This window comes from Ochotona curzoniae, unplaced genomic scaffold, assembly GCF_017591425.1.
Source record: "Ochotona curzoniae isolate NIBS_2020 unplaced genomic scaffold, NIBS_Ocur_1.0 scaffold_3208, whole genome shotgun sequence".
Lineage (NCBI taxonomy): Eukaryota > Metazoa > Chordata > Mammalia > Lagomorpha > Ochotonidae > Ochotona > Ochotona curzoniae.
Window position 1 is genome coordinate 27,845,302 of NW_024467106.1, and position 13,859 is coordinate 27,859,160.

At 51.6% G+C, this 13,859-nt stretch overlaps 1 protein-coding gene across 1 annotated transcript in view; it reads right to left on the minus strand.

Annotated features, from left to right (window-relative positions):
* Positions 1-3,028: 3,028 nt before the first annotated feature.
* The window catches only part of GALNT12 (polypeptide N-acetylgalactosaminyltransferase 12), a 29,900-nt gene continuing 19,069 nt past the window's right edge, over positions 3,029-13,859 (minus strand). Inside the window, exons 4-10 of the mRNA XM_040963057.1 lie at positions 13,592-13,777; positions 12,637-12,754; positions 10,943-11,119; positions 8,174-8,305; positions 6,293-6,406; positions 4,797-4,943; positions 3,029-3,409 (exon numbers count right to left, since the gene is read on the minus strand). Of these exons, the coding sequence (XP_040818991.1) occupies positions 3,272-3,409; positions 4,797-4,943; positions 6,293-6,406; positions 8,174-8,305; positions 10,943-11,119; positions 12,637-12,754; positions 13,592-13,777 (1,012 nt within the window). The 3' untranslated portion in view covers positions 3,029-3,271. The remainder of the gene's footprint in view (positions 3,410-4,796; positions 4,944-6,292; positions 6,407-8,173; positions 8,306-10,942; positions 11,120-12,636; positions 12,755-13,591; positions 13,778-13,859) is intronic.

The following is a 13,859-nucleotide window of genomic DNA, read 5'->3' on the forward strand; positions in this document are numbered from 1 at the left end:
CTTATGGTTAGAGGGTCATGATTTACAGGGGGATGATGGGATCACACAGGAGGTAGTGAGAGATGAGGAGAGCTAGGAATTATAGCTGAGGGGCTGCCATAGATAAGTCCACAACATGTGTATGTAAGTAGGGGACTGACACCAAATTGGTTTGGAGGGGAGAACAAGAGTGAGGGAAGTGGATCTGATAGAATCTGTGGGGGAAATGTAGGCTCAGCCCTGTGGAACTGCAATTTTTGCTGGTTCGCCCAAGAATGGCAAATAGTGTTAGGCCTTGCTAGGGAGCTGAGGGGACACCCCAGCTGGGCTGGGGTTCCTACTGGTGAGAACGAGAGTAGGATTGAAGGCAGCAGGTGGGCTGTACATGGCTACAAACTGCACTGGCACGGGTGTGCACTGGGACTGTGGAATGACAGATTGGGCTTGACTTTAGCACCCACTGGTACTTGTGAGAGCCAGGTTGGGTGTACAACAGGCCAGATTAGGTCTTGCCTCCTGCTCAACTAAGTGAAAGCTGTGTCTGAGTGCGGACCAGGTATCACCGGGCAGCAACACCCAACAACAAGAACCAGATGGGTGTGGCCAGCTGAACAAAGCCACTATTCTTGTCAGGACAGAAGTCAACCTGGGCCTATGACCCACTGATGTATGCAAGAACGGCCACTGGGAGGAGACTCGATGGAGGAGCTTGGGAAACTCCTTCATTGGGATGCAGCCACTGCAGGTGAGCACAAGAAGCAAGGCAAGGAGCAATTTAGACCACACCAGGTTACAGTACCCGCCGGCATACATGTGGATGAGGTTTGGGAACAGACCAGTCTGGGCCAGCACATAACACCCCCTGGCAGATCTGAGAACCAGGGCAGGAGCTAGGAGTAGCCAGATTTGAATACAGCACTAGCCAGTTCTCATTAAGACTAGGACAGCAAACAGGCTGGGCAGAGATGGGCTGCAGCACCCACCAACAGGAGCTGGAACAGGGGGCACAATAGACTAGGCCAGACTCTGCAATAAGGCTGTGAATGCTGAAGTGAAGTCTCTGGGACCTGGAAGCTGTGCACTGCTCCATTACTCCCCAAGTTTCCTAAGCTGCCTCATCCGTGTCCCTGGATCCCCACACCCAGACCCCAGTGCTCCTGTTTGGGCTCTGCTGTACAGCAGCTGTCTCAGCAGAAATGGACTGATCATAGGTCAGGCAGAGCCATGCGGGTGACTGTCAGGATAAACAAGTCCTCTGTGAGGACACCAAGTTACTGGTTGGATATCAGGATAAAGAAGTGTCCCAAAAAAGGCACGATGTAAACACCTAGACCTAAACCTGGGGCCTCATCAGGACAGGGGCCCCATCAGGACAGGACTTGATTTCTCTCCTGAGAGGCATCAAGACAAGTCAGAGGGAGCTGCAGTGAAGTCCCAGGAGGTGGGACACTGTGCCACTGCCCAGCTGACCTCTAGGAGCAGATATGACTTCCAGTAGGGCAGGTGAACTCTCCTGTCTGCCTGCACTCTGCAGGCACCTCACACCCCTTCCTCAGGTGCACCCTGCAGAATAAGGACTCCTGAGTTCACAGGTTTCATTTCCATGGCAACAGGACAAAGGCTGGGTCCCGTGGTTCCCTGCCTGGATGGGAAAGCTGAGCTGAGTTGCCAGGAGTCCCTTCCTGCCTACCTTATACCAAGTCACCTGATTATGTAATATCTGCTTTGGCAGAAACACCCAAGGATACTCTGGTGTCCCATGCTTTACAAGGTGCATTTCTGAACAAAGAAACTAAAGCTGGGTGACTGATGCAGGCTGTGAGCCAGGGAGAAGACAGCGGCTTCTCATGCTGTGAGTCAGCCTTACAACCCTGCTCCCACTGACAGCGGACCCAAGCAGCCTCCGTTACAGTCAGGGAATGCAGCGTAGCAGATGTGCGTTGGGTGAATACAACCAGGGCACCTGTTACACAGACCTCTCCGGGGGAGGGGGGAGTGTCTAAACAGACCTGAGACCTCAGGGTCCCCCACATCTGTTGCACAAGCACTGTCTTTTTTCCTCTGGTGGCCTGCACTTGAAGACCAGAAGTTCACATTCTCATGTTTTCTGTAATTGTCCACACTGACTTCCCTACAGCTGCCAAGACCTTGGCAGAGCTGGTATCGGGCCCAAGTCACAATGTCTGGGAGCAGGTGGCCAGGAAATTGACCCTGATCTCAGATGGCCAACCCCTAACGGACATGTTTGGGATGCGAGATTCATGTAGAACCATCCATCTCTCGGTGATACTGCTCGATGAGGACAAGCGTCCATGACAGGAACAAGCTTCCAAGCCGCCCCAAGCCAAGGGCCGCAGGGGAGCTGGGAAGCCGCATGCGCTCATGAGTATGGGAGGCCCCTGTGCCCTGGATCGCAGTGCTGCTCTGAGATTCCCACTTCAGCTAGTCCTCTTCGGCTAATGTGAGCATGTCAAGCGTTTGGTTGCGGCAGTAACACGTAAGCAGAACTCTTCTTTTGTAAATCTATCTTGGCTAACCCAATGACTGGAAGGGATTCCAGTGTCTACCTCTCCATACTTAGAAAACTCTAACCTAACATGGGGAGCATGACCAGTTTATGGCAAGCATTTCCCAGCGCCCTCAGTTCTTCCCTTGCAAATGTCTTTCACCATGGGGCTGGTTTTGTGGCACAGCAGGTAAAGCTACCATCTGGACCAGGAGCATCCCACATCCCACCTGTTCATGTCCTGGTTGCTCCACTTCCCATCCAGCTTCCTGCTAATATACCTGGGAAATCAGTGGAGGATGGTCCAAGTGCCTGGTTCCTGTCCCCACGTGGGAGACCTGGAAGAAGCTCCTGTCCACTGGCTTGTAGTGATCTGGGAGGCAAATGGGTGAAAGGAAGATTTTTTTCTTCTCTCTAGCTCTGACTTCCAAACAAGTATTTTTGTTTCAAAGTCCTCCTACCAGGGAATCCTGAGAGGCACCAAAACGGGATATTCATTCTTCTTTACTGGTCAGAAAAAGACACAGACATGGGACGGACATGTTGATAGAAAAATAGGATAAACTTTTAATTCCCAGAATATCACAAATTCAACTCTGATGGTTACCCTTGGAAAATCGGGCATTTGGCAACATTTTAAGTTTTCAAAATCAATACAACGCTTATTCACATTTTTACCGGATCCAACAATGCTCACACATGCCAGAAGGCTGGGGCCACTGAGTTGGGCGGCACTGGCGACTGCCTGCAGCTAAACTCGGCTCAGCCACGTCCTCAGGGAACCATTCATGCCATGCGCTCCTTGAAGAACCATTTCTGATGATCTGAGTTGGAGCAGTCTCGCAGGAGGGGCACAAAACTGTTGCTGGCTTTCTTTTCAGCCTGGACACATTTCTTGGACTGTTGGTGAAATAACGAGCCATCCTACAAAAGATGACAGGTACTGGATGCTTAAGAGATATGTGAGTGATTTCTCAGCAGTCTCCTTGCATCAAGAGCCAGAGGTGTGATACAAATCATTTCAGGGATATTGACCTCAGGGGAATTGCTTCCACATAAAACTGGCTTGCTAAAATCACCTAAAAATGCTGGCAGCACCGGAGAGCACTACCTTTTGGGGGTCGGATGCTGCCCTCTGCTGGCTGTTCTGGGGAATCTCTCAGACCCCCAGTGTGGTCCCTGCAGCTTTTCCAGTTCTACAAGAAAACCAAAACAAAACTCCTTCATTGCCCTGTCACTTGAGTATCCTGGTTCCATTATTTCCTCCCTGGTGATTTATTTGTCTTAGGCATATTTTTAAATATTCACTTGCTTATTTGAGAGGAAGAGAGAGAAAGATGGCCAAGTGCCTGTCCACTGGTTCACTCCACAAACACCTGGTCGTTCAATTCATTCACTGCTGAGTGTAATATTCCTCTACAGAAAAACCTGGTACAACTAACTTCCTCGTAAGCTGCACAGAAGGCCCCTTTTATTCCAGAGACCAGGTTGGAAGGGAAAGGCTCCTAGGCAGACAAGGAAAAAAAAAAGGAAAGAAAGAAACTTGCCCTACTGACTCCCTTCCTTTGGACCAGGCTGCAAGTCCAACATGGGTTTGTTGCAAACGTGGCCCAGCACCCCATGTGAAATCCACAGAAACTTCAGGGAATGAAAGAGAAACTGACCGTGGCGTGAAAGTTTCTGCAGACTCTGCATACACATTGTCTTCAAAAAAGTGCATGTGAGGCAGGGGAGGGAGGGAAGTCACATATGCAAAACATGAGCTTCCAATTTGTTGGCAGCAAAAGAAACTTACATTCTTATTTCACTTTCTTTGCCCCATGAAGTTTTTGAAGTACCCACAAGCAGCCTTCTCGGTTTTCCAAGGAAGGCTCCAGTCTCCAGCCATCCACAGAGACCTCGCTGGAGTCCTCCAGTAAGGCTACTGCTTTACTGTGTTTAAGAGCTGGGCCCCACGAGGCTTAGAGAACAGGGAGGACTCCAGCCTAGCTCAGTCGCATGTTGGCCATGATGCCATTCATCCAAGCCCCACTTGGCAGCAAGAAAGAGGCACCTGGCAGAGCTCCGCTGCTGTCACAGCTTCTGCAGCTCACGGGGCAGTAGCAAAGGCAAGGCCTGGAAGGGACTCCACAGAGAGGAGGGAAGGAAGTGCCAGGATGCTGGCGTCAACCAGGGGGTTCCTACATTAACATCACTGTCCGGGACCCCAGAGGCCTGAGACTCACCAAGACGATGCCATGGAGGCTGTTAAGACTTCCGTCCCCTCCCTTACAGGACTGAGCCAGGGGAAGAGCCAGGAGAACACACTTACCTCCTGGAGCAAGAACTGCTGGTTCTCCGGGGTGGTGTCTTGGCACGGATGCATGACCAGAATGTCCTTGCCCACCTCCACCGCCACACAGCCCTCCGGCTGGTGGGTGTTATAGCGTATTTCCTTCTGGGATGTGTACTCAAAAAACTACAAAGGAAGCAGCCGACAGGTATCAGTTACCCACTGATGCAGAAGGAGGGAAAACAGGCTAGATGAGGACTGCGGTGGGCTGGAAATGGGTGGGGTCAGCCTCTGTTCTCACCACCAACACCAGGCCCTTGGGGCCTGATCACGCTCCCGTGGGCCTTACAACAGATGCAGCTGACCCCAAGGTGTGACTTACTGACTACAAATCAAGTGGCTTTTTCTAGCCTGAAGACAGGCTGGCACAGGTGCCTGTCCACCTGCCATGCTGAGCTGGTCAGCAGGAAAGTAAACAGTGCTGGGATTGGGGGATGCTCTGTAACCTCAAGTAGCCTTCCTCTTCTCTTCGCTACCCTTGTCCCCGATCAATGGCTCCTGTGACACCTGGAGTGTATGCAGTGCTGGGCATGAGCTGGCAGTCGCTGCAAATGAATGGGAGAGCTAGGCTCTTTAAAAACGTTTTATTCCTGGCCCCTCCTGAGACAGGATACAAAGAGTGCTTCTATCTGAGAAAGCTGAATGTTTGATAGTTTTAACAGGACACTCAGCCAGCCACCCCACCACCTACTTTCAGGGATATTAAGGCACACGGAGCAGTGCTTTGTGGCTTTGTGATGGAATGTGCTAGAACACTGAAGAAACAAGTGCCTGGGATCCCACAGGGCTGTGAGGTAGTTCTGAGTTCCCAGGGAATGCTGGGCACTCCGTCCTCAAGCGTGGGCAGAGTCTGGATAACTCAAGAGTGTGGGGGTCTGAGTGATGAAAGCCTGCCCTGTGACCCGTCATCCTCAGCATCCAAAGGGGGTTAGGCTAGATGTCTGTCTCATGGGCAACTCCTCCGGATGGCTAAATGAGACAGTCCCCAGCCAGCATATCTCCCATCTGCCCTGGGGTCCACCTACTCTCCTGGCTTGTGGAAGGGTGTAGAGTCCCACCCTGGCCCTCGGACCCTCCTCTCCCCGACTTCCCAGGACTGAGCTTGCCTTGAAGCCTGAAGCACACAGTATAGAACCCAGGAAGAACCGGCCCCACCCACCACTGCCCTCCATCACCTCTGTTGTCTGATCATAGAGCATCAAAACCTATGACTTCGTTTAGCAATTCTGAAGAACAGAAACATCAAGTGGAATGAACAGGCACAACAACAAGTACTTAAGGCACACTGTCAAGAGCCTGTGTGCACCAAAGGATGGGATGACAACCCTGTTCCTTTTTCCAGAGGTCTGAGTTCTGCCACCTGCCCAACGTGAGCACACCTGCTTTTACCATGAAAAACAAAAGCAAATGCTTCACGAGAAAGAACTCGCTCCTCTGTCCTTGGCCTGCTTTCCCTCCGTGGAGGCCACACCCACCTGGTTCTGGCCCATCCCGTGGCAGGTGTAGAGGATGACTTGGTGGCCCGTGATCTGGTTCTCATCGGGAGGGTTGTAGTCGAAGCAGTAGTCCTTCAGGCCTTTGTTCTGCAGCTGGGCACAGGAGAACAGTTGCCATCAGGAGGCCCAGACCAGCCCCCACCTTGGGCTCCCACAGGTGCCAGAGAACCAGACAGTGCAAAAGGGCCCCTGGCTGCCTCACACCCGTCCAGCTTTAAAGGTGCTTTCCAAGGGCAGGCATGGAGGTGCAGCGGGTAAAGCCACCACTGTAACGCTTCTGTCCCATATTAGAGGGCTGCTTTGAGAACCAGACACTTTGCTTCCAGTCCAGCTCTCTGCCAATGCACCTGGGAGGGCAGTGGACGGTGGTCCATTGTACTTGAGTCCCCTGCCATTCACCTAGGACATCAGGACGGAGTTCTCCTTGCCTCAGCTTGGGCCATTCTCTATTGCTTTCCCAAGCCCATGATCAGGAAGCTGGATCTGAAATGAAGCACCTGGGGACTTGAACCAGAATTTGAACCAGTACCCATATGGGATGCTGGTGCTCCAACCAGCAGTTTAACCAACTCCATCACAGCACAGGCACCTGAAGACTGTCACAGACCAAGAGAGATTTAGGAGACAAAACATCATTATCAAGCATAAAGCCCTACAGTGTGGCTATGAGTCTGGGTGCTTCCCAAAGACCTAAGTATAGGGGTTTGATTCTCAAAGACAAGACTTCATCATAGTGAATCACAGATAATGCTAATGGCTAACGAATGGAGTGCAGACTCAATCCAACGCAGTATCTGAAGGTTAGGAAAGTGATTGGGTCGGGTTGAACTTGCAGGATTGAATCCCACAATCAGACTCTGGTGCCCTGCTGGAGACCACACACATGTGGAAGATAATGCCCCATTTTGCTCCCAGCTTCCTGCCTCACTTCCTCTGTACATCCTTCACACTGCACCTGCCACCTTCACCAGACCCAAGACGAACTACTAACCACTCCACCGCCTTAAGCCAAAACAGATCTTTACAAGCAGCTTCCCTTGGGCATGAAAGTGACAGTGAACTAATGACAATGAATGACTTTGGATAGATGCTAGCTGGAATCAATCACCTGAAAAGAAATTTGAAAAACCGAGGCGCTCAGAATTAGAACTGGATAGTAAATGATACCAAGAAATTATTATTTATTTGATGAGATGGGATGATGATATGAGACTTTTTAAGGCAATATCCGAATGTTATAAAGACAAAATGTGTAACAGTAAGAATGAGACAACAGCTGGGTTTACCTAGAAAAGTGGAAAGCAGCCTAGAGAAGTGGGAAAAGCAAGAGAAGCATCGTGGTGTAGCATGTTACACTGCCGACTATGACGACAGCATCCCATCTGGGTGCTGGTCAAGGCCCCGTTGCTCCACTTCCCCTCCAGCTCCCTGCTAATATCATCTGAAAAAGCAGTGGAGGATGGCCCAAGTGCTAGGGTCCCCTCAACCACGTCGGAAACTCAGAAAAAGCCCCTGGCTTCAGCGCAGCCCAGGTGGGGATGAACCAATAGATGATTATTTCTCTTTGTTTCCCTCTCTCTGTGTCACAAAGACTTTCAGGTATAAAAATAAATCTTAAAACACAAACAAAAAAAAATCAGGCCATGGAACCATGAAGGAAGCCTCAGTTTCCTCATCTGTAAAACGGAAGGCTTGATCTTGCTCACTTCAAGATGGCATCCAGTTCTGACAGTTTAGCTCCAGGGACAACAAGGTGGGAGGATATGGGAGTGAGAGAGGCCAGAAGTGCCCACACGGCGGTCTGTGCTGCCCGGGGTGTGCTGACCAGCGTCGGAGGCCGTCAGAGCCCGCTGCACTCACCATGCCGAAGAAGCCGGGCCTGTCTTCGGGCACATGCAGCTCTGGATACACAGTCTCCAGGAACCACTTGAAGTCCTTACACTGGAGCTTTTCCCGGAGCTGCTTCCTCTCTGTCACATCCCCAAAGGGTTCCTAGGAATACAGCACTCCAGTGAGTCCCTGCGGGCCCCAGTGCTTCGTCTCCCAGCCCCTTATCTCCGATGCTCACTCCTTAACCCTGAGACCAGGGCTACCAATCACCCACAAAGGACCTTCGCAGCAGTCATGGCCCTACTTGGATGCCAAACACTTCCTGAGCTCTATATGTGGCTATGAACTTTCTGAAGACCCCTCACATCATGTGTCATTCCTGTACATGGCAAGGAGAGTCACAAAACAGCCTCAATTCCGGCTAACAGGAAAGGCTGTCACCAAGAGAATTGCAATCTCAGATGCTGTCACTCCAGGGAGGAGTGTACCACACTAAGGGAAAATGCACCTGCTGATGGAGCTAGACAGCCAAAAGCCCAGAGCCACGCTGGTGTCCCTGAACCTGTGTGTCCTCCATGAACCTCTGACCCCAGAGCTCAACCAGCGAAGCATCAGGTTCACCGCAACTTAGCCCATGGCATCACCATTAGTAAGTGAATATTCACTTCCAAACATGGGCACATATGTGATGGACTCAGCATGTTGATGTATCTATCCATGCATAATGATGGAGTTTGGAGCCAAATGCTCCAGAAGAAATACCTGGGGAAGTCTGGTCTTGTGCACAAAACCCAATGGGCACTTTCAGACAGTAATTAAGGAAAGCAAGCTTCTACTTACCACACCAAATGTGCAGCTATAAAATCAGTACCAAGTGCCAAGACCTGACTACCATGTACAACTGCAAAACCGGACAAGCAGGGTCAGGAAGTGAATGTTTGACTAAAACTCCAGACCCTGCTCATTTTCCCAGGAGTTCTCTCTTTGATGGAAGGCACCGTGACCTGCAGTCACTGGGCCTTCAGCCTGGAGGGACATTCAGGGCCCCTCTAGTTTGTCCTTCTGTAGGGAATCCCCAGTAATAGGAACGAGGGGGCTCCAGACACGCCTCAGGGAACAGCAGAGGTTCCTACTATGCAGCCTTGTGACTCTGAAGACCCAGAGGCAGAGCAAAACCCAGTGACCCCAGTGGTCAGACTGGGAGTCCCTGGCCTCCGTGGAGCACAGCGAGAAGCACCATGGGGGCTGACAGACCCTTCCTGTTGCATCTTCCTCCAATCTTTCTTTGTCAAGTTCCAGCTTTTTCATCTGCAAAATGAGACTTGATGGCTACCCTGCAGAGCCGCTGCAAGAGCTCAGGGGAGGTTTCTATCAAGTAGTCAGGTGAGGAGTCTTAGAGCAAGAACCTCATGCCGCCCAGTGGCTTGGTTAGACATGCAAATGCAGAACTCGTGGGATCTTGCCCAGGGCATACAGGGCTGGCCTGGGGCAGGCAGAACTGGCTGCCCAGAGGCAGTGGGTGCAATGCATCTTAATCCCAAGACCTTGTGGGAATGAAGATCTTGGTCTGTTCCTCAGGTAGGGGTAGAAAGTGTCTCTGGAGCAGACAGGAGGCCCTGAGATCCATCACCTGACAACAGCATGGCCTGAGAGCCAGTCACACAGGCTCCACGGGGCTTGTGCTAGTGTCAGGACAGTGTGCGGCAGCAAGCCAACAGCTGCAGCTCAGTGTTTGCAGGGACACGTCTGCTGTGTACAGACAGCCAATCCAGGTCGCTGGAAGAGAGCAGGGGCCCCTCCACAGTGTCCATGACATATGCAAAGGAAGTATGTAGGGGTGGTCTGGCCACTGTCTGGGTGTCCTCTGTCTGGGAATAGTCTGTGGGGGACCAGTAGGAACTCCATGGACAGACAAAATAGACCTTCTGCTCTGGTGTGCCGTCATTTGAAGGTCAAGGTCTGTGACTTATCTTGCACACTGAGTTGAAGGGTACAATCCTAACTGGCTGTACAGAGGGAAAAGCCAGACAGCAGCACAGTCAAGCCTTCTCCTTGGTCAATCTGTGTCTACAAACTTGCCTACTTGCTAACATTTAGCTGGAGCCCTCAAATCAATAGTTGGTCTGTTTTTGTATTTTCACAAGTATTCACAGACAAAAATCTGAAGTTGGCCAAAACACTTATGTTCCCAAGCAGGGTTGGACAGGACCACGCCTCGCCTCCCTGTCCCACCTATCTTAGTTCCCATACTGTAAGCCAGCATCTTCTCCAGTATCCACTGAGTGCTATGTTTGTCACACTTCTCCTGAGCTGGTGACTTCCGCAGCCTATTCATTCTAAAACAGCCTCTCTGCCACCCAATCTTAGTGCTGAAGTTCCCATACACAAGAAGCTTGGGTTTTGCCTTAGCCAACATGTATGTTGGGTCAGCCTCGTACTGTATGCCTGGTCTTGGGTTCAGTGTCCATGACTCAACAGCACATTAAATAAGTAGTCTTGGAATAGACACAGGTATAACTCAAGGTCCACGGACTGACCTGACTGTTGGGGTCTGCCCTTCATGGGAGCCTAATCTTGCACTTCTCAGAACAGCCGTGGCTCACTAATCCCACATCCAGTGTTACCAAACAGAACTGTTAAGGTTACTGAGTATTGGCTGTGCAGGACTGTCATCAACAGAGGAAGACAGCTTTCCCACACTTGTATCACTAGTGACTGGTCATGGCCCATTTCCAGAGCCAGGCCTGCCATGCTAGGAAGTCAGAGAAGGCATGCACGTTATGGGTGTATCGAACTTACCAAGCGGGCACGGGGGTTTCGATGGTAGTATATCTCCTTGAATTCATCCATCCACACTTCAGCTGCCCGGACACTGTTGGCCAGAGCCTTGCTACGGGAATAGGGTGCTTGCTTAGGGAACACATGGCCGACATGGGAACACGGGTGGGTCTCCAGGGTGCCCCCACACTGCCAGATCTGCACACAGAGCACAGAGGGGAGGCCAGACAGTGAGCATGAGAAGAGCCAGGAGGAATCCACAAGTCTAGAGCCTGGATGCTGGGCAGCTGGAAGTCACAGTGCACACACTGACTGCCCCGACCACGAGTCCCCACACGGGAGCACACTCCCAACACAGCATGCAGGCCAAGAGTAAGGAAGCAGCCCCCAACATGAGTGAACCCCCAGTGCATGCATTGGTGCTCATGCACTTGACTCAGCCACCTTGCCGTAACCCAGGCTTGCAGGACAGGGAGCACGGGCTTGGTTACCTGGTCTCCTAATCACAGAAGATAGGAAAGCAGCAAGGAGGAGGGAGGGTGTGAGAGGGGGAAAGGAGGAACTTGTAGAGGTAGGCAGAGCAGCCTGACACCTAGGGGAGAGGCAGAAGCAGAAAGAGCATTAAAGTCACACCCACGGCTCAAGGGGAGGTCAGTCAATCTGTTACTCGGGGCCACTTCATGCTGCAGCCAAGTGAACGCCCCTTTGTCCCACGGACAGCGCACCCAACAGTAGCATCTGGTACTTATAATGGAGGGTGTGCGTTCCTGGTGGAAGGCCAAAGTCTTGTTTGCTTCTTCGTTGTGTGAGAATGGGACACCAGAAAAATGTTATTAAAAAAAAAACCTTAATTTTCCCTTCTCTCACACACACACACATTTATAAAAGCTGTTCTTCCTTTCTCTATTTGATTAGAGATAGAAATTCTGTCTGCTGGTTCACTACTGCAATTTTCACAATAGTTGGAGTGTGGGGATCGAACTTGGGACTCCTGTGCGAGTGGCCAGAACCCCGTGACTGGAGCCACCACGGCCGCCTCCCAGGGTCTACATTAGTAGGAAAGCAGGCAGAGAGCACGGGTTCCCCAGAGTACAACGTGGACATCCCAAAAGGCAACTTAGCCACCAAAGCAAACATCTGCCCCTCCGCAAAGTTTTGAGACACAAAATGAAAGATTCTGTTAACTGGAAAATATGCAGAAATGTTAAGGATTTTTCAAAGGGGCTCACATAGAAGGCCACATTTGGCAGAGCTGGTGGGGAAGTGAGGAGGGTTTGTTCAAAGGTCCTTGAGTCAGCCTATTCACACGCCCAAGTCTGAAAGTCACCGGTTAAATCAGAAAGTGACTTCCTAAGTCTAGTCAAATGCAGGCTCCCAAAGGAGGGATCCAGGGATGATCCAGGGTCAGCCACTAACTCTGAGCGACCTGGGACAAGCCACAGCCCTCTCTTGGCCTCAGTGCCTGCCCTCTGCAGAAGCAGACAACTGGATGACTGACAAGGCCCTCCATCTATCAAAAAGTATATATTGCTTAAAGTTGAGATAAGAAGTCCAGTGTGTTTATAGGACATGTGTGTAGTTATCATCTCTCAGGATCATAGGATAAACTGACAAAATGCTGGAAAGGCCCAGGAGGCTCCCAAAGCAAATGTCATCAGAGAAGGAGAGAGAGAGAGACTCCGGCTAGTGAGTCCCAACAGAAGACTGGAACTTACCCTAAAGGAGAATTCGAGGTTTTCTCCTCCCCAAACTTCCATTCCTGTATCATAAGACCCCAGGTACTCAAAATATTTCTTACTCACAGCAAACAGTCCACCAGCCATCGTTGGAGACCTAGGAAAGCATGAGATGCACACTTCAGGGTGGGCAGTAGGGAGCCAGGCTGGAACAACCAACCACCTGCCTGCCTCGTACCATACTCAAGCTGGGCCGGGAGGTATTGCTAAACCCCCAAGACCTGTCTTGAGGAGGCCCATGGACATCTCAACAAGCAAGCTCTCTGTGTGGGATGCCCCACTGGGCACAGCCAGGACTTTGGGAACCCAGAAGAGTGTGGGGCTGGGGAGGGTGGGATTCCATGAAAGAGGTGGGCCCGCAGGACAGTAGGTGCTAGAGGGGACAACTCTGCAGCAGCAGTCCAGCAGGAGTGACAGCCAGAGGGAGGGCAAAACCCCCACTCCTTCTGGGACTACAGAGCAAGGAAAGCCAACAAGACAAGAGGCCAGGGTTCCCCCGGGCAGGGGTCAGCAGCCTCATGGAGTGGGCACCCACAGGTGCCACCTACGGTACTGAACACAGAGCTGCAAAAAGCAACTCAGGCACCACACCCAGCGTTCCAGGGCACCAGGACCCCTCCGGCTTTCTCCCTGCCATGGTGGTCCAGAAGCCAACACCAGCACCATAAATAGTCCGACTTCCATCCTACCACACTGCTGTACCAATCTATAATCACGGGGGCTACAATGAAGTTTCACAAAAACAGTCTAGAAAAGAAAACAGAGGGTGGCCAGGCTCACCACCAGCCCCTGCCTGGGGGAGTGGAGGTGGGAGGTGAGGTGAGGGGGCCCTGGGGCAGGCAGGCAAGCTGACAGCTCTCCACCAGCCCCTCTCCCTGGGGTCATTGTGGACATGACAGCAAGATCCCATGAGCCCCTAGAAGCGGAGGCTGACCTGATGACGTCGATGGGGGAACGCATCTGCAGCCTCTCCCTCTCGGGAACCACATGCCACGTGAACACCAATCTCCAGTCGAAGCCCCCAATCTGGGGCTCCCCGGGGTTCCCCAGGTACTCAAAAGTGTTCCAGTCGATCACATCGATCACGGGGCACACCACTGCCGACTCCTTTTCATGGATCCTGCAATATCCAAGACATCCATGGTTCCTACCTGGACAGCTAATAAATGCAAAGATGTATGCCCAGCAGCCTTCTCTGGGAA